A 22129-nucleotide genomic window follows, 5' to 3' on the forward strand; every position below is an offset into this window, starting at 1 on the left:
AACGCTGGAAATCTGTGACTCGAGTAAAGAAGAATCCAATCAGAGTTAGTTCTGCAGTTGCCTTAACAAGTGCTCGAAATACCAATTTTCACTGGCTTCAGCAGGAAGAGCGAAACTTCTTCATTTGCTGCAGAAGCATGATATATATATATTAGCAAACAGGCAAACAAACCCCTCAAAACTCAACCCAGAAAAACTGTATAAGACAGAATAAAAATTGAATCCCTGAGTAGTTGTCTGAGAAAGATCAGGTTTTACAGCTGCCTATTTTTTGATTTGTTATTGCCAGAAGTACTCTTAACAGGAGCTGTTGCAGTCATAGTGGATGTGGTATCACTTCAGCAGCTGCTTTCCCAGCCCTGGCATTTGCTGTAAATACTGGATCCATGTTTGTCAGGTCTTCAAACAGGGAGCATTTCAGTGTAGAGGAATAATGAATTTCTCTGTGCTGTTTTTGCAGGATCGAGTGACGTTCAGAAGAATTATACTGAAAAACAACGCAAAGAAGAGGAAGACGTATGAATTATTTATTGAGTCTGTGCCCCTTCTTAAATCCTTGGAGGTAAAACCTCTCAGAGACATCTGCATCAAGTTCTTGCATTAGCAGCAGCTTCAATCAGTGTTCCTGCTATCTATATCAGAAATCTCTTGTTTTTGCTTGGAACAAAATATTGCTTTGGTATCACATACACTACACAAATTAATTTGCATTGCTGAAATAGTTATGGCGTTTTTTCCCCGGATCCTTTATTCACAATAGCGATTTGCTGATTTTTATCTCAGTCTGATTTTTAAAAAGTTCTTTACACAAAAAAACTCACATCAAAAATAGGTATTTCAGGGAACAGGTATCAAGATGCAGTGTGGTAGTCAGGGCTGTGGTTTCTTGTGAGGGTGTGTTAGTGAAGTAAGGATACAGTCAGTGGACACCTGACCTTTTATCAGCCAGGAATGGTTTTAAATTTGGTACAAAGGTGTGAGCTGTAAAGTCTTGCTTTAAGCATAACTTAATATTCAGGAGTTAAACTGCTAAAGGGAAGCACTGTGACTTGAGAATGCAGTCACACTGCCCTGTTGGGGTGTGTGGTGCCTGAATTTAGGAACAATATGGAAATTATCACTTCCATTGATTTACCCTGTGTTGTCAGAGGGCTTTTGGAACTCACCAACCTGCTTTTACATTAGTCTGTTTCTGCCTTAAACCATAATTTAACTTTCCTTATAAAAAAATGCTTTCCAGCATTAATCTTAAGTATTTGAGCTCTTAATCCCCTTGGGAGAAGTTTACAAAATTGCAAATATCATTAGGTGTGAACAACAGCCTCTACTGTGTATTATTTTGGACATACATTGTAGCTGTGGAAGGGATAAATTACAACACCTCTCTCAGTGCCTGGCTTAAACTGGTTCCATCAATGTGACTTTTTTTGAACACAGAAATTACTCAAATATTTAAAGATACAGCAAAATAACTCATTAGCACTAGATGGCTTTTTGCATGACACATTGCAGTTGAATCATGCATGGACCAGAATTTGATTTCTCAAAGATAGACAAGATGAAGGTGCACTTGGGGAATGAATGGATTGATTGCAACTGAATCATCTGCTGAATTTTAACTGTTAGGCTTTTCTTCCTTTCTTGGTATGATTTTTTGTGGTGCTCTGAAGCAGTGAAATTGTTTTGTGGGGTTCTAAATGGGTGGTGGGAAACACTGGAGAGAACTCATTTCTCCCTTCCTGTTTGTGAAGACTCAGGCATGTGTCCTGGCACGGCAGGTGCTGCTCCTGCCCTTGCTCCCAATGCACAGCCCTTGTCCTGGTCATGTCACCTTCCTCTTCACTCCAGGAATGAGTTCTTGGACACAATTCTTCCCACACATGTGTTTAAGTATATAGTGGTTAAAATATTTTTGAAATGTTTTGCTGGTATTTCTCATTAGAGTTTGTTCTTAGGAAGTTTATAACATTTTTCAGAGTGTTTTTTTTCAAATTGCATCTGAATTGTAAATAAAGATTTTTCCTCCCTTCCCCTTTGCTCTACACCAGCCAAATCAGATATTTTTTGAGTGGTCAGACAAGCCCAGGGATGGGACACTAGACAATTTTATTTCTCTGTTGATTATGGTAGTCTTAACTGTGACTATATTTCACTTAACTTAACTGGGGCTATATTTATAAATTGTGTGTTTGTGTGTCTACTGAATGTCTGTTCATTTCAGGAGGGGTCATAGAGATTCAGAAAGGTTCATAGAGATAAACTGTAGCTGATTATTGTTTTTAATTTTCCTCTTTGTTGCAGGCATCAGAGCGAATGAAGATAGTGGATGTTATAGGAGAGAAGGTGTACCAAGATGGGGAACGTATCATTTCTCAGGTACTTGAAATCTTATGTTCTCTTTATCATTGTCCTTTCTGTGCTTCTGTTTTTTCTGTTTGGAATTGACTTGCAGAGTTGTATTACTTGGACCACCTTGGCATTTATTCTTTTAATATTTATTTCTGATTTGTTTGACCACTTCTTGAATGTTTGGGGAATAGACAGTATGTATTTTGCTGCAAATTTAGTCTATTACTTTAGCTTCTTGGTATTTCTTCTCTCATCTGTGTTTTTTTAAGTAGACTTTGCAAGGATTCAAGATGAGTGTGCCTTCAGGAGCTGAAATTAAATGTCTATGGAGTTTACCATGAAATCTCCCATGCAGAGTTTCCCTAGGCCAGATTAAACAGGGACTCACTAGCTCTAAGAAACTGTCAGTGTTAATTGAAACCATTGTTTTTTCTTGTGCTTTCCTGAGGTATTTCAGTGGTCTGGTTTCAGTTGAGTCCTTCAGTGACTGAGGAATGTTTCGTCTGCTGCAGTAGATCAAGGCCAGGGTGGTAAAACATGAAGCTGGATGAACTCAAGCTGTAGCTGTTTGATTTTTTTTTTTTTTTTTTGGCTATGACAGAAACAACTTTTTGAACACTGTTACAGACGCTGGACTTTTGTATCAAATCTAGCTGTGGGTTGCTGTGTTGTAAAAGTGCTCCAGTTCAAGTAGAAGTTAATGCAAGAAAGGCTTACCTGAAAGTGCAGGTTTTTGGTTACAGTGTTGTTCTTATATAGACAGAATACAGTTCCTTGATAGTGTTTTGAATAATTGATCTTAATTATCTTGAATGTCACATAACTGAATATAGGAAGCAAGTTTGGTGATAACTGTCAAATTACTTCACTCCAAAAATACGCTCAATTTTTAAAGTTGAAACTCCTTTTTCTTAAGACCCTGAGAAAACTGAACTCTCAACAAAATCAGAGCTTATAAATCAGTATCGAAACTGGGAATTCATACCATCAGTGATCCAATTACACAGTTGGTTTTATTCTTTTTTAATAACTGAATTAAGGGCAAGGATGTAATTATCCTTAAAAAGAGGATTAATAGTTTGGATAGGTCTGGGTGATGGCAGTACAGTGCTAGAGATGATGAAATTCTGTGCTTGGAAAAGATATGATCACTCTTAAATTAAAGCAGTTGCATCAATACCAGGAACCTCTTTTCCCTTGTGAGTAATTTAAAATTTTAATTACCTTTCTGGAATTTGACCCTTCAGTTAAGGGCAGCAAGCTTTAAAGCACTTGAAGATTGTTAGTAGTGTTATGAGGGTGTCTCCCACTCACTTTGTTTCCATTCTTTTTAAAAATAAAGTACTCTTTCAGCAGTTACTCTTTCAGAAGTTAGCATAGAGCATTATTTCATGCTCTGATGGTTGGCAGTCGTGAATGAAAAGTTTGCACTGGATGGCCTATGACCATCCCCAGGAAGCTCAGCTAAAAGCCCAATTTCTTCTGTAACTCCATGTTTAAATCTTGCATCATCTTCTCCCATCCTTGTTTCACACTCAAGTTACAACCATTTCTCTCCATCCTTCCCATCACATTCATCTCCTTCACCACTTGACTTAATGTCAGATTTCTCTCTCTCCTCACTTTGTTTCAGGATTTTCTGGTGAGCTGCTCCCATTCCCTTATCAGTTCCTTTTCCAGCCTTCGTCCCCCTGAAGCCTTTAGTCCCTTTGCTTTTGGTTTGTAGCAGGAGGCACATTGCAGATCTCCACTCTGACTTCCAGCCCTATGCCAGGCTCACAAGGGCAAAGATAGAGAGGAAATGTCCTTCCTGTCACAGATAAAATTATAAAGTGCTGGTGGAGCTCTCCAGAGCAGATGTAAACTGGGATCACTTGAAGATTTTAAACATGATGAGGTTGAGAGAGATGTGAAAAATGTTCTAGAACATCTCACAAAATGACAGAATAGTTGAGGTTGGAAGGGACTCCTGGAAGTCACCCTGTCCAACCCCTCTGCTCAAGCAGGGCCACAGAGTTTAATGCGAAAGAAACAGTCACTGTTAAATAAAATTCCTGTTTTATTAAAATTTGCTTCTGAAAATTCTAGGTTCTGCTTAGTTTCACTAGCATAGTTTCATCCCTATTTCCATCGGGATCAGAAGATTTTCATTTAAATGATTTTGCTATATATCATCAATCTCCTTTGTGTTTTCCTTTCCTCCTGCCCCCTTACTGAATGATGTGCACTAATACTTCCTTCCCTGTGGGCCCCTCTGCTGTATTACCCAACCAGTCACCTTTTAATGGTAAGAATCTGAGTGTTTGTCAATTCTAGCAGATTTCTGCAGAAGGCCTAGTTCATATTGAATGCACGAATGCCATTTATACATACTTTCACAGTCAAGTAAAAAAGAATTTATTTTAGCTTTTCTTCTTCACAGGGTGACAAAGCAGACTGTTTTTACATTGTAGAATCTGGAGAAGTAAAAATCTTGATTAAAAGCAAGGTGAGTTCAAATTGAGTGTTTAGGCTTTGTATTGATCAATCTGTAATTTGACTGATTAATACAAGAGATGTGAAAAAGCCCACCCTGAGTTATTTTAATATAATATTTTATGATGTTGATCATCATCATTCATGTGATGTAGGTTGTAAAATCCCATACCTGCTCTGAAGCAGCCAGAAATCATTTTACTAAAGTGCCAAGGTCTTTTGCTTCTGTCTGCTGCTCTGCAAACTAACCTGACATGTGAGAGACTGAGAGAGCCTGCAGCTCAACCCATCCCATCCCTTCCCACACTGATACACTTTCCCTGGCCTTCAGGGTGGAGATAAAACTTTTCTTCCATGATTGTAGAAGATTGCACATTACAAAGTGTGGGGTCTGTTATCTTCAGTGACACACTAGGTGTTGACAACACCTAGTTGCCAACACCTGGGTCTCTGTGCAGTCTGAAGCAGCCAGGGGAGCAGCATGTGGTGCATGATAAAGCAAAGTCTGTGTTAGGCTACACAGCAGCAGTTCCCAAAGCTGTAGCAGTAGATACCTGCCTGTCTCAGAATTTGTGGGCTGGCACACATTTTTCTTACCAAACTTCCAGTTGAACCTGGTGTTGAGTTGTTCTACCATGAGTTGGGTGTTGCTAGTTTGAAGGCCTGAAACTAAGGAGTTTTCACAGGTATAAAGGGTCTGGGATTATTAACTGTGGGTTTGTACAAGGACAGAGCTGTGTGCAAATAATGCAACTGCACTGTTTGACAGACCATGACGAGTAAAGAAGCCAATCAAGAGGTGGAGATTGCCCGGTGTCACAGAGGGCAGTACTTTGGAGAGCTTGCACTTGTTACCAACAAACCCAGAGCAGCCTCTGCCTATGCTGTTGGGGAGGTCAAATGTTTAGGTAAGCAGGTGGTCTGTGTTTCTAGTCATCCTTTTCTGTTCTTTGCTTGTCTCGTGGACCATGCTTGAGTGAGCAGCCTTCCAAAACCCAGCAACCTTTTGGTAACTGGCTGTCAGGTTCCAGAAGCTGGGAGCATGGGCTGGAGGGGAGCTCCAGGTGGAAGCTGGAGAAGCACTGCTGCTTCCTCATGGCTGATTTTCTATTTTCTGTGTGTGTGGCCTGTACTGGTTTGTCACACAGTCTTCAGGTCATCTTTTAATACCACTGTGGGTGTATTTGCCTTCTGTGTTTATCCTTGGGATCAGGTTTGTATTTCATTAGTCTTGTTTCACCAAATAACAGTACAGAGAGAAATCACAAACATGATTTCTGTTTCTGTGGCTTCTTTTGAAGCGTCAGCCCTAAGTGTGTTGAACTGAAGGTGTGTGTTCTGAGTTCAAAAAGCAGATTGGTATTTGGTGTCCTTTTTGACAGTCTTGTTTTCACCTCTGTTCCATTACAGTCATGGATGTGCAAGCATTTGAGAGGTTGCTTGGACCCTGCATGGACATTATGAAGAGGAATATTACACATTATGAGGAGCAACTGGTGGCAATGTTTGGCTCTAGCATGGACCTGATGGATCCAGGGAATTAGGCACAGGGTACCTCAATGCCTTCTTAGTTCAAGACACAGAAAAGCCTCCTATCAGCAACACAACTCACAAGGACAACGGACACTACGGAACAGTTACTGCTGCTGTTTTCTTGGGCATTTTAGAAACCATAAACAAGTCTCAGCACAGATGGATTGCTCACTCCTCCCTGCCTCCACTTTGCTGCTGATACTTCATTATTAGACCTAGATTAAAGATGATTCTAACCCTATGTTCACTTACTTGGTTCAGAATGGCGTCTGTCCAACAGTTCAAGTGCCTGATACGAAACCCAAAGTGTGCAAGACATAGGAGCCTCCTTCCTTCTGGGTGTCACTGTTGGGGTAAATTGTCCCTTCACATTCTCTAGTGGGAGGTTGCCTGTTCTGCAGAGGCAGCCTGTGGAATACAAGCCTTTTATGGGCTGATTACCTTCATCTGATGCTTTCCTTACACAATGTCAAATTTGCTTTTAATTGTAGCATCTGGGTTTGAAGTTAAAGTATCAATGGAGCCAGTGAATAAGATGGCACTGAAGTTTTGGTCTACCTGCTGAAAGCAGCAGGTAATAAATACAGAGAACTCTTTAAACCAAGTAAACTGAGCTGGGGACATGGGAGAGTTTGCTTAGCAACCAGATGCAGAAAACGTATTTTAAGTGTTTTCTGAGCAGCAAAGAAAATTGGTTTACTCTATGCTGTCCAACAAAGTGCAGTGGTTCAGATCAAATGGCCTGAAAGTGTCATAATTGTCATCTCCCCAAATTTGCTCCTTGTTCCTGACACTGAGTACATTTTATGGTGGTGAGATAACAATATATGACCTTCTCTTGCTTACAGAGATCCTTTATACTGCTACATTTCCCAGGGTGCAGTTGTTGACTGGGTCAGTTTTAAAGCTTTTTAAGGAGGTGAATGTTTTGTAATTTAAATGAAGACTACTTCTGTACTTGTTTACAGGAGCTTCCCCTAGTCCTAACATTTCACAGTATTTTAACTTCATTAGACACTTGAATGCTTCCAAATACCATGTTGATTTGCTAAACTTTTCAAAAGTTGGCAACATTTGACCTTGTAAAGCAAATGTCTTTGCTAACTACGCAGTTGGTGTGTTTGAGGAGTCTTTTTGGTTTAGGTGATAACTAAGCTAATGATGTTTATCTAAAATACCTGTTAAATTTGCAGCATTTATTAGGTAGATTCTGTTTCTATAGCTTTAAGGACCTTAATTGGCATATGGCTGAGATTTTATCAGGGTATTATCTAAATAAGAATCAGACCATGAGAAGGATGTTTTTATGGTGTTCAAACAGACTATATATATTCAGACATTGAATTTGGAGGTAATAAATCTAGTGACCCTTTGAGTTTGCATTCTTCCACAGCTCATGCAAAGCATATTGGTGTTTTATGGGGTTATAAATTTTTAATAGTGAATACTAGTGTAACAGAATTTGCTCTTTTTATTCATGGCCATGTAAGCAAGAATGGAAGGATGCTAATCTTGAATTCCTGCTTTTAGTTATCACAGTGGACATTTCTCTAAGGCATGAGATGCTTAGCAGCAACTCTGAGATGATTTCTGGACAGTTTTTTCCCCACAGTGGATGAACTCCTCCCATTTCCTGCAATATGAGTAAGATGGAAAGTTGATAAAGTTGAATGACTGTTGTCCAGTTACTGTAATTGCAGTCATATTTTTATATAATGCAAATGATTTGTAATGGACACCGCTGAACTTGGTGTTTCCATATTATTAAAGTTCTGGTCGTGATGTCTAGTGGCTGTTCTACCTGCATGTATTTTAGAACAGTGAATTTCACTTGCTTTCCTGGGCTGTTTTTTTGTCATAAGTTACAGCCAAAGAAGCAGCAGGTACTCTTCACTCATGCTTCCAAGGTTTAACACCAAAGACAAAAATAATTGTTTTCATCACAGAATTTAAAAAACCGAACAAAACCCAAACCAAACCAACAAAAAAAAAAAAAAAAGAAGAAAAAAAAAAAAAAAAGAAAACCAACTCATCAGCTCCTTGCAGTGATAGCAGATATAACTCTTAGGATGCTTTGGGCTCCATGACAAAGAGAGTTTCTGAAGCCAGCTCATGACTGTCCTGTGAACCAAACAGGAACTGGTCTCCAAACCAGCCTGAATTTCTGTGTTGCCTAAACTGTCATGTGAGCTAAAGAGAAACCTGCTGTGAATAATCACCAGCTGGCCTTTGCTGCTCCCAGGCAGAATGTCCTCTCCTTTATCCAGAGGAGCCTGGCAGGTGGGGCTGCCTTACAGATGGGTTCTGTAATGCCTTTGGTTCTGTGCAGGACAGGGCTGTAACCTCAGCACAGGCAAACACTGGCAGTTGCTCTAAAGCTTAACCAAAACCCAGGCAAGGCTGATCTCAGATTCTTGAGATGTTTCTGCCTCGAAGGCAGAATTTGATGGCTTCTGAAAGTCAAAGGAAAAGACAAGAATATAAAATCAAAATATTGGGATCCCATGTGAACAAGAACAAGCTTTTGAAGTTTTATCTTTCTCTGGGCTCCCTGGAGCAATGGCAAACTGGGCAGTGCCATCCTGCACCCAGGCTCTGTGCAGCATCATTCTGTGCTGTAGAGAGGCAGCTGGCTTTGAGCTGAAAGAAAATGAGCTGCTAAGAAGGCTCATCCATTTAAGAGCTATAATGTGCAACGTGCCTGATTAGTTTGGTCGGGTTTAACCAACCTGTTTGTACAGTTTTGGAGCATGGAGGTAGTGGAAAGAAAGCTTCTTTAGTAAGATACTCAAGATTGCCAGGAATCTGGTTAGAGCACCAGCAGTGAGCAAAAGTGGGCGATGTGCAAGTGCTGATACTGAGTCCAGGGAGCAAGTGCAGCACCTGTTTGTGACCATCTGCCCCACCCCTGTATCTCAGCTCGTTCCTTTGCACTCTGTTCATTGCAGTTGTTGCAATGTTGTAAGCCCAGGTGTTTTGTTACCACTCAGTGTTCAGTAAATCTGCCACTGAGTCTCTGAAATTGGCAGTGAAGAGAGATTAGTTTTTAATAAAACAACTCAGCAGCAAAGTGGGCACAGAGGATCATGTTTTTGAGGCTTAGAGGAAGACATCTCCTGTTTGTGATTCCCTGCTTGTGATTGTTGTGAAGTCAGTGAGAGGAGCTTTCAGTGGTTAAATATCCTGGCACTTGGTATTTCTAATGTAATTTCTAATGTCACAGCACAGGTTTAACAATGTAAAAGAACAAAAAAGTGTGGAAGTGCTCCCTTCTTAGAAACAAAAGTGCAGAACTTAAAATAAAACTTTGAAAACAAAGTGCAATTTTGCACACAGGGCAAAAAAACCCTGAAACTCCTTTGAATGTCACTTCCATTCTTCCTTTCTTTTGCTGAAAGCAGACTCTTGTTCTTGACTTGTATTTGTAAACTAGTCTTGCCAAAATACACGTTGGGTTTTTTCACTTCAGATAATTTTTGTTGTTACAGTCGTTGCTGATCATTTCAACTTCTTTCAAACCATACATTTTATTTCAAGAGGCCTTCCCTGTGGATTTCCTCCTGGTGCTCTGCAGCACTACACTGCTCTTTCAAGAGGCAAGAGAAAGTCACCTCACAGGAGACACTCAACACAGCTTAGCTGGCTGGAGCTAATGATGCGCTACTAATTTTCCTCTGTGGGGCAGGAGGGGAATTAAATTCTGCATAAAGTTGCTACCTCAAGGCTCCAAGTGCTTTTAAAGGTCTTTCACTTGGGAGAATTTAATAAGACAGTTCTTAAAATTGGTCTGTTCTTTTGAGTTAAATGGGTTTTTTTAATTGATTCATTGAGGGACCCTTATTTTAATTCATTTTACTACTTGATTCTCAAAGGATGAACAGCTGCGAAGTTTGATTCTTGCACTGTAGTGTTGAACATGAAAGAAAAATATCTGCCATATAAACATATGGTTTTAACAAGTTAAACCACTCTGGGGTTCAGCTTCACTTTTGGTTAATAAAAAACTGACCTGTTGTGTCCAGCCTTCCTGTACAGTCCTGTGTGTGCTCGTTATTGACTCGCTGCAGCTGACACAGCCCCAGCCTTCCAGCAGCTCCCTGGATGCACTGGGAGTGCCTGAGTGAGTTCCTCTTGCAGCACCTGCCCCACTGCAGTAACAAAAATACATTTCATACAGCACCTGACCTCCAAGTTTTGCTGCTTGGTGATGAAATTTTACTAATATCTTGAAAGTAATACAAACTACTGTAGGTAGTGTTGGTCCCATTAAACTGGCTGCTCTGATAAGTTTGCCAAATTATTGTGGAACTGATTTATTGAGGACTACACTAACTGGTGCTCAGTTCCCAGGAGAAACACAGTATTCCTGAAGGTATCTTGTTAGCCTACACTTACAGCTACTGAACTTTACGTGGCACACTGCCTTTTCTTTAACTTAACTAACAATCTGAAAATTACTTTGGTACGTGTGAAATTATATTTGCTTTTGCTGAAGTTTTGTTTCTGAATGTTTGGCAGAGTTTGGTATGTTTGGTACAGTTAATATACCATTTTTGAATCAGCCCTGGAGCAGAGCTCAGGTGGATTGTGGTGCTAAGCTTGAGAAAGCTCTGCTGGAATAATGAGCTTTGCACAGACTGAGCCGTGTGAAGGTGCAGGCAAAAGGTGTGCTGTGATTCAAGCTTGCTGGATGTACATTGGGCTGCTCTGCAGTGTTACCCTGCTGGGCTCGATGCTAATTCCTGGGTAAACCTTCTGGTAAAAGAAGGACGATTCTGTGAAGTTCTTTTGAGGATAATATTTAGGATCTTTGAGGATAATATTTCAGCAGAGCAAACATACTTCCATCCTTTCTGCTGTTTCTGTGGTAAGGATACATTTCATGCCAATCTTTAGAGCAGGTACAAGATACTAAAACTGTGTTATTTTACCATCTGAATCAACTGTTGCTTGGTGAGTGCAGACAGGCTGCCAGGCTCGTTCTGTGCACTTTCCAATTCCTTTCAGCTGTGTGTCCCTGCAAATCTGAGGCTGGGGCAGCAGAGTCTCCTCATGTTTGTAACCTTTACCAGGAGCTCTCTCGGGAGCAGCCCCTTAGCTCGGAGGCCCAGCGCAGCCGCGTTCCTGTGCCCGTGTTTGTGCTGCGGCGCTCCGCGTTTGCCTTCGCGAAGCTAAAGGTTTGCATGCCGCTCTTGGTCTGTTCCCGCCGCTTCCCAGAGATTCATCTCAGCTTCAGACACCGCTCTGGCTCTCCTCCGTCCGCAGGGCTGCGCTCGGTGCCGCGGGCACGGCTGCGGGCCTGGGCCGGGCCACGGCGACACCGGAGGCGCCGCGCGGTTGCCATGGTGATAATGACCCCGCGCGGCCGCCGTAGAAGGGGCAGGCGGGCGGCGCGCGCGGCCCGGCGGGGCCGGGAATGGCGGCGGCCGCGTTCGAGCGGCGCGTGCTGCGGAGCGCGGCCGAGCATCACTATCTGCGCGTGCGCCTGTGAGCGGCACCCGCGAACCGGGACCCTCCAAACCGGGACCCCCGAGCCGGGATCCCCGAGCCGGGATCCCCGAGCCCCCCTCAGAGCCCTCCTGGCCCCTCCTGACCACTGCTCTCTCCTTCCCGCAGGGAGCTGCCCGACGGCGGGGCCCGGCCGAACGCCGCGCAGTTCAAGCAGCTCGTGGTGACGGCGCTGAGGGAGCTGCACGGAGAGGTGGGACCGGTACCGGGACTGCGGCTCCGGCCCGGGCCGGGAGAGCCTTGCGGGAGCGGGGTGCTGTCCCGGAACAGCCCAGGGGTGGATGGGCCGGGTTTGACCCGCCTGTAGCCGGTTAGCAGCCGCCCTCCCGACTCGCTGCCAGTGGAGCTGTGCGGTTCGGTTCGGTGCCCGCAGCCGTCCCTGGCAGCGCTCAGGGTCGGGTTGGACCGGGCTCGGAGCAGCCCGCTCCAGTGGAAGGTACCTCTGACCATGGCAGCGGGGCTGGAGCTGGGGGAACTCTGTAAGGTCCCTTCCAGCTCAGACTGCTCTTTGATACTTGTTTTTAGAATTTATGGTTGGAGAGGAGCTTTAAAAAGAGAACTGTGAGAAGGGAACAGCTTTTGGATGGGAAAGTCCACAGCACTGGTTTTGCTCTGTGTACTCTATTGCTGGCTGACTTTAGGCAGGTCACATCACCGCTTGGCTGTAATGTGGAAATAAAAGTGGTTTCTAATGACCTCTGAGAGGAAGGGTGCTGTTTAAAATCCATGATGTTGTAGCTGAAACACTTGTGTGAGATTTGAGCATAACTATAACACCTTTAATGATGTAACATGCTGGGGGTGAAATCAGTTGCCTATAAACCACGATAAGAACACAGAGTGATATTTACTAAATAACATTTGTTTTCATAGGTTGGAGCAGCTTTGCCTGTTGATGTCTTAACCTATGAGGAAAAAACTCTGTCTGCCATTTTAAGAGTCATTAGCAGGTAAGGTGCAGTCAGTCTGTGCTTCCATGCCATGAAAATATTTTTTGTAAGAAAATAGAACTCTTAATTCTTCACAGGTCATTCTTAGTTTAAGCCTAACCTGCAGATATTTGCATACAGCATGCAGAAAATAATTACTGAGTCTTGGTAGCTTTGTGCATCAGTATGTTATTCCTGCTTTAAACCAGAATGATTTTAATGGCTTTAAGACAGGAAGTAAGCATTGCTGAGGTAGTGACTTTAAATCTCTTTCTATAGTAAAGATGAGAACTGTTACTCTAAATGGTGATGACAACTGCAAGTGATTTGGGTGAAGAATGAACTTAAATGCACACTGAGAGCAAGAACAATTCTGGTAAAGTGAACTTGAGGTTGCAGTACATATCTCTGTGTCAAAGACAAGAGACTGCAGCCACTGCAGTAATCCTTCAAGATGCAGTTTTGCAGATGCAAGTGAAATTACCAACTGTTGAACTGTTAAGGGTTTGTTACACTTGGCATAACATACTTTCTGTTTGAGATATCTATGCTGCAGGAAAACAGAAGCCCCCAAATTTTATTAATATATTTTCTTTTCTTTTTATTTAGTGGCCTTGTCAAGCTGTGGAGTGCTCTCACCTTGCTGGGCTTCTACCAGAACAGGAGGTGTGCCTTCCGGGTGCTGCAGGTAAAGCCCTGTGGGGCTGGGTGCCTTCCCCCAGCTGTCAGCTCTGCCTCTAAGCTTGGCAGGCTGCCTCAGCCTACTGCCTTTTCATAGGAAGATGGCCTAGATGCCAAACTGCCTTGCTTTGGGAATGATGTGCCTTTCAGTGCAGGTCTGTGGGCCCCTGGTTGAGCAGTTCTCATCTTAAAATGAGTCTTGTACAATGTGACAGTAGTGGCTGTCTCATAACTTCATGGTTTCACTCCAGTGACAAGTCTGATGTCATTAATACATTTGCAAGAAAATAATTTCTGGCAAGTGCTGTTCATGACCGACATCTTGATCCAGGTTTTATTTTCCCTACTCCACTTTCCACCTTTCTAATGGTTATTGTCAACTGACCTTGTTTAACATGCATTTCCAGAGCTTATTTTTTTCCAGAGGATGCTGCTTAATAAAATGAGTTCTGAGAATTCTTTGTTTCTGAAGCAATGGGTAGACAAAAGTCTTCTCAGGCATAACTCTAAGATTTTAATCTATCATGTGAAAGGAAAATTGAAGTATTTTTGACTCTGAGAGCATTTGGTGGTGGATTTTTTTAAGGCTTTAGTTGTTCAGTTTTGTTTGTTTTTTCTTTCCCCAAACCAGACATCTCCGTTTCTGCTTGCGTTATCTGGCAACAGTAGAGAATTAGTCTTGGACTGAAGGCAATTGATGGTTCAGCTGCATGCAGGAGAAGTTCCTGGAAATGTTGTGGCCTTTCAGGCATGGAATTTCTGGAGGGATTTTCCAGCAAAGAGCCTTGGCAAAGCCAATGTTTATCAACTCACTGCTTGGACATCCTGCGTTTCAGAACTTACACATAAAAGTTGGAGACAAAGCTGAACTTAGCAAGGCTTTTACACAGAATGATGTAGTTACTTTTTCTTCTTTAACAGGTGACACAAATCCTTTGCATTTAAATGAAGAGTTTGCAAAGAAGTCTAGGTTTGGGAGAACCATTGTCCATGGAGTTCTGATCAATGGACTTATTTCTGCAGTTCTGGGCACCAAAATGCCTGGTCAAGGATGTATATTTCTCTCCCAGGAGATTCGTTTTCCAGCTCCTTTGTATGTTGGTGAAGAAGTCACAGCTGCAGCAGAAGTGAAACGACTGAAGGGTTCTGTTGCACACATTTCTGTATCATGTCAGGTCAGAGAAAGTGGGAAAACTGTTATGGAAGGGATGGTGAAAGTCATGGTGCCAGAGAGTTAGAGCTGTTCGTCATGTGCAACCTCAGCATAAAGGCCAGAACCAATGTACACTTAGTTTTGAGTCTCTTTTTATGTGAAATCACAAAACCAGTAAATTTGCAACAAAAGCCTTTCAAAATGTCTGAAAGTGCACAAACTTAACTACAACTGCATTGAAATTAGAGCTTTTCCTTTTTCCACCATGATGGGTTTCTCTGCCAAGGTGAACCAGGCACTTGCTGTGACAAAGTGGCACATTCAGAGAGGCCTTTGTGCTGCCACAGTGGGAAGTTTGGACTGGTGGGGCTCACACTGAGGCTGTTCTTTCTGGTAATATTGCAGTCCACACCAGCAAAGTTTAGTTAAAACTTGTTCCTTCTGTACAAAGCAGCTGTACTGCCAACAAGCACTGGGGAGGGGACAGTGCTGTGTTCAAAAGAAACAGAAGTGGAGGTGCTGACACTCATGTACTGCAAGATGTGTTGTCGTCTGCATGGCAGCTCCAGCTGGTGCTGCTTCTGAAACTTGCCTCCCAGACAGAGAGTGAAGAAGGCTTTAAAAAAATATATTGTCACAACTTGTACTGACTGTATTTGTGCTCCTGAGGGCAAGGCAAACAAGGGCAGATGATTTGAGTACTAACTGTATGGCTTCTCTCTCTTTGCTTAAATGTGTGAACATGGATTTCCCTTTGTCCACTGAAAGTACCTTGGTAGAGTAGACTCCTGGCAAATTCATTGGTAAATCATCTGGGTTAAATTATTTTAGTACTGGCATAAGATTGTTATACACTAAGGAACTTCTTTAGGAAGGATTGAGGCCATCAGGAGTCAGTTGGTGGCTCATATAACTTGCTGGCTAAGTGTCTGTTATCCCCCTGTCTTCTCTGCAGCACAAATGCATTTGAAACTTTCCTTGGCTGCAAATAACCTCAGGAGTTGTCTGCTAAGAAAAGAGAGTTTCTCCTCAGCCTGTGGTGAAAGCTACTGGTAAAACAGCTGCCCTGCCAGAGTGTGCTGCACTCTAACCCCAGGTGTTAGTCACTGGAGCAGAGGGAGGGGTGATGTGTCAGGTGTTTGACTCCATGCCTTCTCCTTCCAAAGCTTGGAGTTTGGCCTGTGTGCAACCTGGAAGCAGTAATTAGGAAGAGGTTTCCTTATCTCTTGTCTCTAGGAGCTGTTTCACTTCAAGTTTCCTTTCCTTCTGCCTCAGGTCACTGCCTGTCACTGGCTTTTGCTGGACAAAGCACTTCATCCAGCAGGCCCCCTCCTTCCCCTGCCTCTCCAAGTGGAAGTTGTCTTGTTAAGGCCTCTTAACAAAATGAATCAGATCTGTGTCTGACCTCCTGGGTCACTGCAGGAGCAGTAGTTTGGGGAGTTGGGGTTGCTGTTCCAGCCTGGCTGCTGAAGCACAGCAACACAGCCCATTTTCCTCTCATCATGGAGCTGCAAGACAGATGGATGAAGCTGTTCATGACACCTGCTCCAGGTGTATGACAAACCCCAGCTCTGCAGTCTTACAACATCTTAAGTGAGAGTAATTCCTGTGTACGGTGTAAAAAGAGGAAATGCAGACAGGTGCCCAACTTGTAGGTTCTCAAGCACTAAGCAGTATTCAAATAGAAAGTTTCTTATGCTGCTGCAATCAGTCACATTGAGAAATTGTTCACAGCCTTAAATCTGCGTTCTGAAAAACAACCAAACCAGAAACCAAAACCACAAAAAAGATCAACTCCAAAGCCTAAATTCTAGGAATCGAGTAAAATATACAGTATATTCTGATTATTTTATTAACACAAAACCCCGTGAGAGGTAAAGAGCAGCAAGTGCCGTTATAATTTTCCTGGTCTCTTTGGGAGCAGTGTCTCGGGGCTGATGCCCCCGGGGCTGCAGCTGCTGTTGGTGCTACCGGGGGCACCAGGCACGGGAGGCTTGGGTGGCGGGGTGACCAGCCTGCACTCATGGCTTCCCCTCCAGCCCCTTTCCAACCTCGTGGGGACGAACCTCCTCGTATCCCCCATCCCCGCCGTGTCCCCCGTCTCTCCGTGTCCCCCGTCTCTCCCTGTCCCCGTCTCTCCCTGTCCCCGTCTCTCCGTGTCCCCCGTCTCTCCCTGTCCCCGTCTCTCCGTGTCCCCCGTCTCTCCCTGTCCCCGTCTCTCCCTGTCCCCGTCTCTCCCTGTCCCCGTCTCTCCCTGTTCCCGTCTCTCCCTGTCCCCGTCTCTCCCTGTCCCCGTCTCTCCGTGTCCCCCGTCTCTCCCTGTCCCGCGCTCCCGGGGCGGGACCCGCGCGGAGCGGCGGCCGCGGCGCCCCCTTGCGGCGGGCGGTGGCAGCGGCGGCGCTAAGGCCCCGCGGCGGCGGCGGCGCTGCCGTGTTGACAGCGGCGGCCGCGCCGGGAGCTGCCCCGGGAAGCGGGTTGGCGGCGCCGGTTCTCCGCTCCCAGCTCCGCTATGGCCTTCATGGAGAAGCCGCCGGCCGGCAAGGTGCTGCTGGACGACACGGTGCCGCTGACAGCGCAGATCGAGGCGAGCCAGAGCCTGCACTCGCACACGGTGAGCGGGGCAGGCCGGGCCGCGGGGGCAGGCGGGAGCGGCCGGGGCGGGGGAGGGAATGGAGGGAGCCGGTACCGGGGGCGCCGGGGGGTGCTCGGGGTGCGCGGGGCCGGCCGGGGCACGGCGGGAGCGGGGCTGGGCGGGGGCCTGAGCCGAGCCCGCGGCAGCGGGGCCGGGGGTGGCGGGAGGCGGCGGCTGCGGCGGGGCACTGCGGGGTGCGCTGGGGGCGAGCGGGAGCGGGGCGGGAGGCAGCGCGGGTCCCAGCGCCCCGGAGCCCCGCGGGGGGGAGCGGCGGTGCCGCTGCTCCTTCGGCTCCTTTGGCCCCTCTCTGCCCGCGGGGCTCCCGGGGACAGCCGGCAGCACCCCCGGGAGGGACCGGGGGCTCTGCGGGGGCGGCCGCTGCGGGGTTCGGCTGCCCCGCGGCCGCTCCGAGCGGGCCTGTGCGTTCCTGTGATTCCTGCTGCCCCCGGGCTGTGCAGCCCGCGGAGCAGAGATGGGCTCTGCCCGCCGCGTTCCGGTGGCGGTGATGGAGTTACACGTGAACGGGCTGCATTCGCCTCCGGGTCCTGCCTGGGGCCGAGCGGCGGCTGCGAACCGCAGGGACCCCGCAGCCCCAGCCCCGGTTCTCAGCTCGGGGAGCGGCGGCACTCAGCAGAACAAACCCTGCCGTGACCTGGGTGTCACGGATTAATTCTTTGGGATGCCTAGGACACATGCACAGTGCTTCCATAAGAACTGTCTTTGAGCATTCAGCAATAATGCAAATTCTACAATGTCCTGTTTGCAGTTATTTTCCAGTTTGGAAACCGGGTTTCATTATAGTATAACCAAGCAGTAGCGTGAATCAGAGGACTGTAATGAGCTGAGAGCAGGGATGCTGGAGAGGAGGCCAGAGGTAGCTCAGCAGCAGGTACTCCATTTGGAAGCTTGCTTTGAATGGAGAGAGGGTTTCCTTATGTCCTTTACCCACCTCTGATGCCTGCATTGTGGATTGCTTCCTGGTTCCCTGCATCTGTTGCATATCCTTAACCTGAACAACAATAACTGCAGGTTCACCATGGGGTATACTCTAATTTACAGACTGTCTTATTACATACTCTTCATATAAATAATTCACACTAAGAAGTGGTTTATTTTTTGTCTGAGGAACTCACATTTCTTGACGTTCCAGTCTTTCTCTGAACAGAAGTTACCTATGAGAAATTGTCTAGGAGATCTTGTGAATCCAACAGGCTGTGGCTCTCAATTGGTGCAACTCCTCTTCTTATAAGTAAGACTAAAGAGGTTTATTTCCTGGCAAGTGTGATGCTTTTTACCTGATTCAATAGCTGAAGAATGGGTGTGCCAAGTCCTGTGAGAAGTTGTGTAACTCCTAATACTCCCCAGCAGACCAGATTATGTTTCGTTAGTAGCTTGTTTCCTTATTATGCTTTTTCCTTAGTGCAAATGACAATAGCGTTTTGTGTTCTTTCCTTTGGTTTGCATGATTCTGGTTGGAAAAGTCACAAGATTCTTTTAGAATGATCACTTGGAAGAACTTTTGCAATCCAGACTCTCCTTGTGTTATCTTGTGTGAGGGAGTGCGATAGCCCTGTCTTTCATCTCTGTATTCTGTTACTAACAGTTGTGCAGGAAAATTCTCTGCTGTTTTCTTCTGATCTTTTCTTAATAACAGAATGCGGGAGCACCGTGCCTTTTGAGTTAGAATCTGTCTCTAAGATACATCTATTAGTAATTGTTTGTTTTACTGCAGAAGCCCTGTTGATAGCTGAAAGATGGCTTGAAGTGTGTGTAGCACAGATGGTTTATACAGAGCCAGTGTGGGATAACAAAATACAGGAAGCCATTAGCAGAGACTTGGTTTCTTATTTGATGTAAGTGGACTATTCTGTCATTTCAGATACTTCATCTTATGTCCCTGGTGTGTGAATAGCTTGTTTATTGGTGGGTGATGCTGTCCCTGATTTGAACTTTCCTGATTCAAAATAAGCTGCAGAAATAAATCCTTGTCTCTCAAGAAGTGTGTAAATGAAGCCCTTCTAAGAAATAAGGATTGAAGTGTTTGTGTGGGGCCTCAAAACTGTATTTTACTTTGTTAAATTATAGCTAGAAGAAAATAGATTGTCATTAAATGAATGCTTTTCAGTTTTGTTCTTCATTCCACCTAAAGTGGTATCTTCAAAAGATGTAGATCTGTAAAATCCTTTATTCCAAACTAATGTTTGGAGAACTAGGCCTGTTCTAAGGCAAAGGCAGCCATGAAAATTTTTTTATTCTTTTGTCAGCATTATATATTAAGATTTTTAAATGTTGTTTAGTGTTGAAAGAGTTGTTTTAAACTTGGGTTTGTATTTTTTTTCCTGTAGATCATAGCTTCTAAAAGCACTCATATGAAGATGGCTTAGTCTGAGTTTAGGTGCAACTTTAACATGGCAACTGAACTACTAATTATATAAACCTTCTGTTGGTGCTGAAAATAGCCAGTCTTCTGAAAAAACAGCTAAGGAAAAGGTGAAGAATTTCAGGAAAAGCTCTGTAGACATGGTGAAATACCACATAGAAGACCAAAGCTTGTGTCTAATGAATAGTTTGCTTGTGTATTGTTCTAAGCAGTTTCTGTTAATTTAAATTTAGTACAACAGACTGGGTAAGTGTAAACTTCATAGCATTGAGTCAAGGGCTGTACTTGGCAGAGGCTGAGTTTCTGTTTCCTGAGGCTGAAGGTGAAACTAAAAGAAACAAAACTGAAAACAAAACCCGAGACCACTATGTTCTTACCTGAATTCTCCAGAAACCTCAGGAGGGGTTAAGCTACTATTGAAAATGGACTTTTGAGGATTTGCACTTTTTGCTTAGTAAGAGTACGTCAATCTCCCCCATAAATGGGTTTTTAGATTGTTAGGGAGCCAACTTCCACATTATCTGATAGGCTCACAGGCTCAGCCTGCTCGTTCAAGTCAGAGAGCTCAGGAGTTCTTACTGGACTTAGAACATCTGAGCTGGAACATAATCTCCATGGTTTTGCATTGCAACAAAGAAATTGTTCACTGACGTTTTCTTTCTGTGTATTTATTTCCAATCATAATTGGAAGAGGAAAATGATCCCTTTCTATGTTTGCAGAAGTTGTTTCCCTGGTTAGGTGTGTTACAAACAGTCTGAGTTTTGTTGGAACGTGCACTTAAGTACAATTAATTCTATAGCATGGTGTTTACGGAGTCCTTTTCATTTTGAAAGCCAAAAAAAAAAATACACATTGCAGGTGCCTTCCAGTGGATTTGAAATTACAAGAGCAAGCCCAGTCAGTTTCATTTTGTCTCTTTCTTTATGCTTCAGCCACCAGCAGTGCATCAGGGAGAGTAACTGTGTAACCCCAGGGGTGTGTTGGGCACCTTTCCACAGCCGTGAGTCAGTCCCTTTGCAGGTCTGGGTACCAACCCTTCCCTTCTGCAGAAAATGAAGTTTTGTTGCATTCCTTGACTTCAGTAGGAGCAGGATTACATCCAATATACTAAGCCATTTGCAAGTGTCTCATCTTGATGCCAAATGTTGTATTCTGACAACAGAGGCAATTTCAGCACTAAAGCTTTAATAAATTTTGGCTGTTAAACTTGCCTCATATTGCAATATTTCATCTGTGTGTTCACCATTTAATAGTGGTTTCTTTCTAAGCCTTAAAATAGGATGCTATTTTCTTCCATGAAAATCTGACATTTTCCTTATTAAGAACTGTACCTGCAAATTTGTTCAGCAGGAAAACTACTGGTGAGTTGTACATGTTCTTCTGAACATTTCTCAGTTCTTTTCTGAAGTAATTTTCCTTTTTCATGTGTTTCATATTTTGAAATTGAAGTAGTGAAACAGCCAGCTTTGATACAGTACATTGTTGTCTTAAAGGCATTTGGAAATGAACAGCTGAAATAAATCCCTCTCCTAACAATCTTTCAGGGTTTTTAGTTTTCTTTAAGCAATGATGAATGTTGGCACTCATGGCTGTTAGATTAGAAAAACATTGAAAAAGCATTTATATTTTTCCTTTATTGTTCCAAATGGAAAAATGGAGCCACATATTTCTAGGACTGTAGGGTTTAGTTTAAAAGCTTGTAAAAGATTTTGCACATCTGCTCTACAAGGAATTCAGTCTTTTCAAGGCTTTATTCACTTTGGACAAAAACAAACATGAAGTTACTTATAGACATGGCATTACACAGGGAACTGTCTTAGTTCACTTGTTTGAGGTTTCAGAAATGCAGTTCCTCCCCTGGATTTAGTCAGTAAACTCGATTACCTCCCACCTCTTCTCCAGCCTGAGCTTACAAAAGATAGTTCTTCCATCACACCTAATTTTAAATATTCCAAACTTACAGTTTCCACTGGTGATCTTACTAAATTAGTATTGCATTTGTAGGTCCTGTCAACATTGTAGTCAAAATATTAGTTTCCATATTGTACTTTAGTAAACCCTAATTAGAATATTTTTGTTGGCTATTGAGTATTTCCTGAAAAACAGTGAGTAATGTGCCTTTCTGGTGAAGGTCACAGTGATGCAGAGCACTGAAAATCTGTGATTTCTCATCTCTCTCCAAAGCTTCTCATGTTCACTAAGTTTCATTCCACGTAGATGTGTGTCCTATTTTTTCCCTGCAGTTGTCCTAGTTCATTTCACTTCTTGAATGGCTGACTCATTACTACAGAGGGATACGGAGTGTGAATGGTGCAGCAGACACACACACACCTGAATTGTTTAAAAGTGGGGAAACACCAACCACTGCTGCTGCTCCTACCTCAGATGGGCTCAATGGCACTTGGGCAATAGCAAATAAATGCTGGGCCCTGTAACAGAGAGGCCTCTGAGGCTGAGCAGCTCTCCTGATGTTGTTGCTGCTTTTCAC

General features: G+C 43.9%; 4 protein-coding genes across 14 annotated transcripts in view; all 4 read left to right on the plus strand.

The window, feature by feature from the left end:
* Positions 1-10391, plus strand: part of PRKAR2A (protein kinase cAMP-dependent type II regulatory subunit alpha) — a 59875-nt gene extending 49484 nt beyond the window's left edge. The window contains exons 7-11 of the mRNA XM_063164881.1: positions 461-562; positions 2302-2376; positions 4772-4837; positions 5594-5732; positions 6235-10391. Coding sequence (XP_063020951.1) covers positions 461-562; positions 2302-2376; positions 4772-4837; positions 5594-5732; positions 6235-6368 — 516 coding nt within the window. The 3' untranslated portion in view covers positions 6369-10391. The remainder of the gene's footprint in view (positions 1-460; positions 563-2301; positions 2377-4771; positions 4838-5593; positions 5733-6234) is intronic.
* Positions 10392-11767: 1376 nt separating this feature from the next.
* RPP14 (ribonuclease P/MRP subunit p14) lies at positions 11768-14244 on the plus strand. Its single transcript, XM_063164883.1, has 5 exons — positions 11768-11844; positions 11974-12058; positions 12739-12815; positions 13404-13482; positions 14107-14244. The coding sequence occupies exons 1-5, from the start codon at positions 11774-11776 to the stop codon at positions 14161-14163; spliced, it is 369 nt and encodes a 122-aa protein (XP_063020953.1). The 5' UTR covers positions 11768-11773; the 3' UTR covers positions 14164-14244.
* HTD2 (hydroxyacyl-thioester dehydratase type 2) lies at positions 14186-14830 on the plus strand. The gene has a single exon (XM_063164882.1). The coding sequence runs from the start codon at positions 14186-14188 to the stop codon at positions 14711-14713; it is 528 nt and encodes a 175-aa protein (XP_063020952.1). The 3' UTR covers positions 14714-14830.
* A 2225-nt stretch (positions 14831-17055) lies between these two features.
* Positions 17056-22129, plus strand: part of PXK (PX domain containing serine/threonine kinase like) — a 33489-nt gene continuing 28415 nt past the window's right edge. For 9 of the 11 annotated variants that reach the window (XM_063164887.1, XM_063164888.1, XM_063164892.1 and 6 more), the window contains exon 1: positions 17057-17239. In XM_063164887.1, coding sequence (XP_063020957.1) covers positions 17138-17239 — 102 coding nt within the window. In that variant the 5' untranslated portion in view covers positions 17057-17137. Of the gene's footprint in view, positions 17240-22129 lie in introns of all 11 variants that reach the window. The other 2 variants (XM_063164885.1, XM_063164886.1) reach the window with 1 other exon arrangement.

This window comes from Melospiza melodia, chromosome 10, assembly GCF_035770615.1.
Source record: "Melospiza melodia melodia isolate bMelMel2 chromosome 10, bMelMel2.pri, whole genome shotgun sequence".
Taxonomy (NCBI): Eukaryota; Metazoa; Chordata; class Aves; order Passeriformes; family Passerellidae; genus Melospiza; species Melospiza melodia.

What these genes read in the sequence shown, in the direction of transcription:
- HTD2 (XM_063164882.1), top strand. Translation starts at nt 14,186, where the DNA reads ATGCAGGAGAAGTTCCTGGAAATGTTGTGGCCTTTCAGGCATGGAATT.
- RPP14 (XM_063164883.1), top strand. Translation starts at nt 11,774, where the DNA reads ATGGCGGCGGCCGCGTTCGAGCGGCGCGTGCTGCGGAGCGCGGCCGAG. An exon ending in CACTATCTGCGCGTGCGCCT is followed by an intron (nt 11,845 to 11,973) that starts GTGAGCGGCACC and finishes TCCTTCCCGCAG; the next exon opens with GGAGCTGCCCGACGGCGGGG. An exon ending in ATTTTAAGAGTCATTAGCAG is followed by an intron (nt 12,816 to 13,403) that starts GTAAGGTGCAGT and finishes CTTTTTATTTAG; the next exon opens with TGGCCTTGTCAAGCTGTGGA.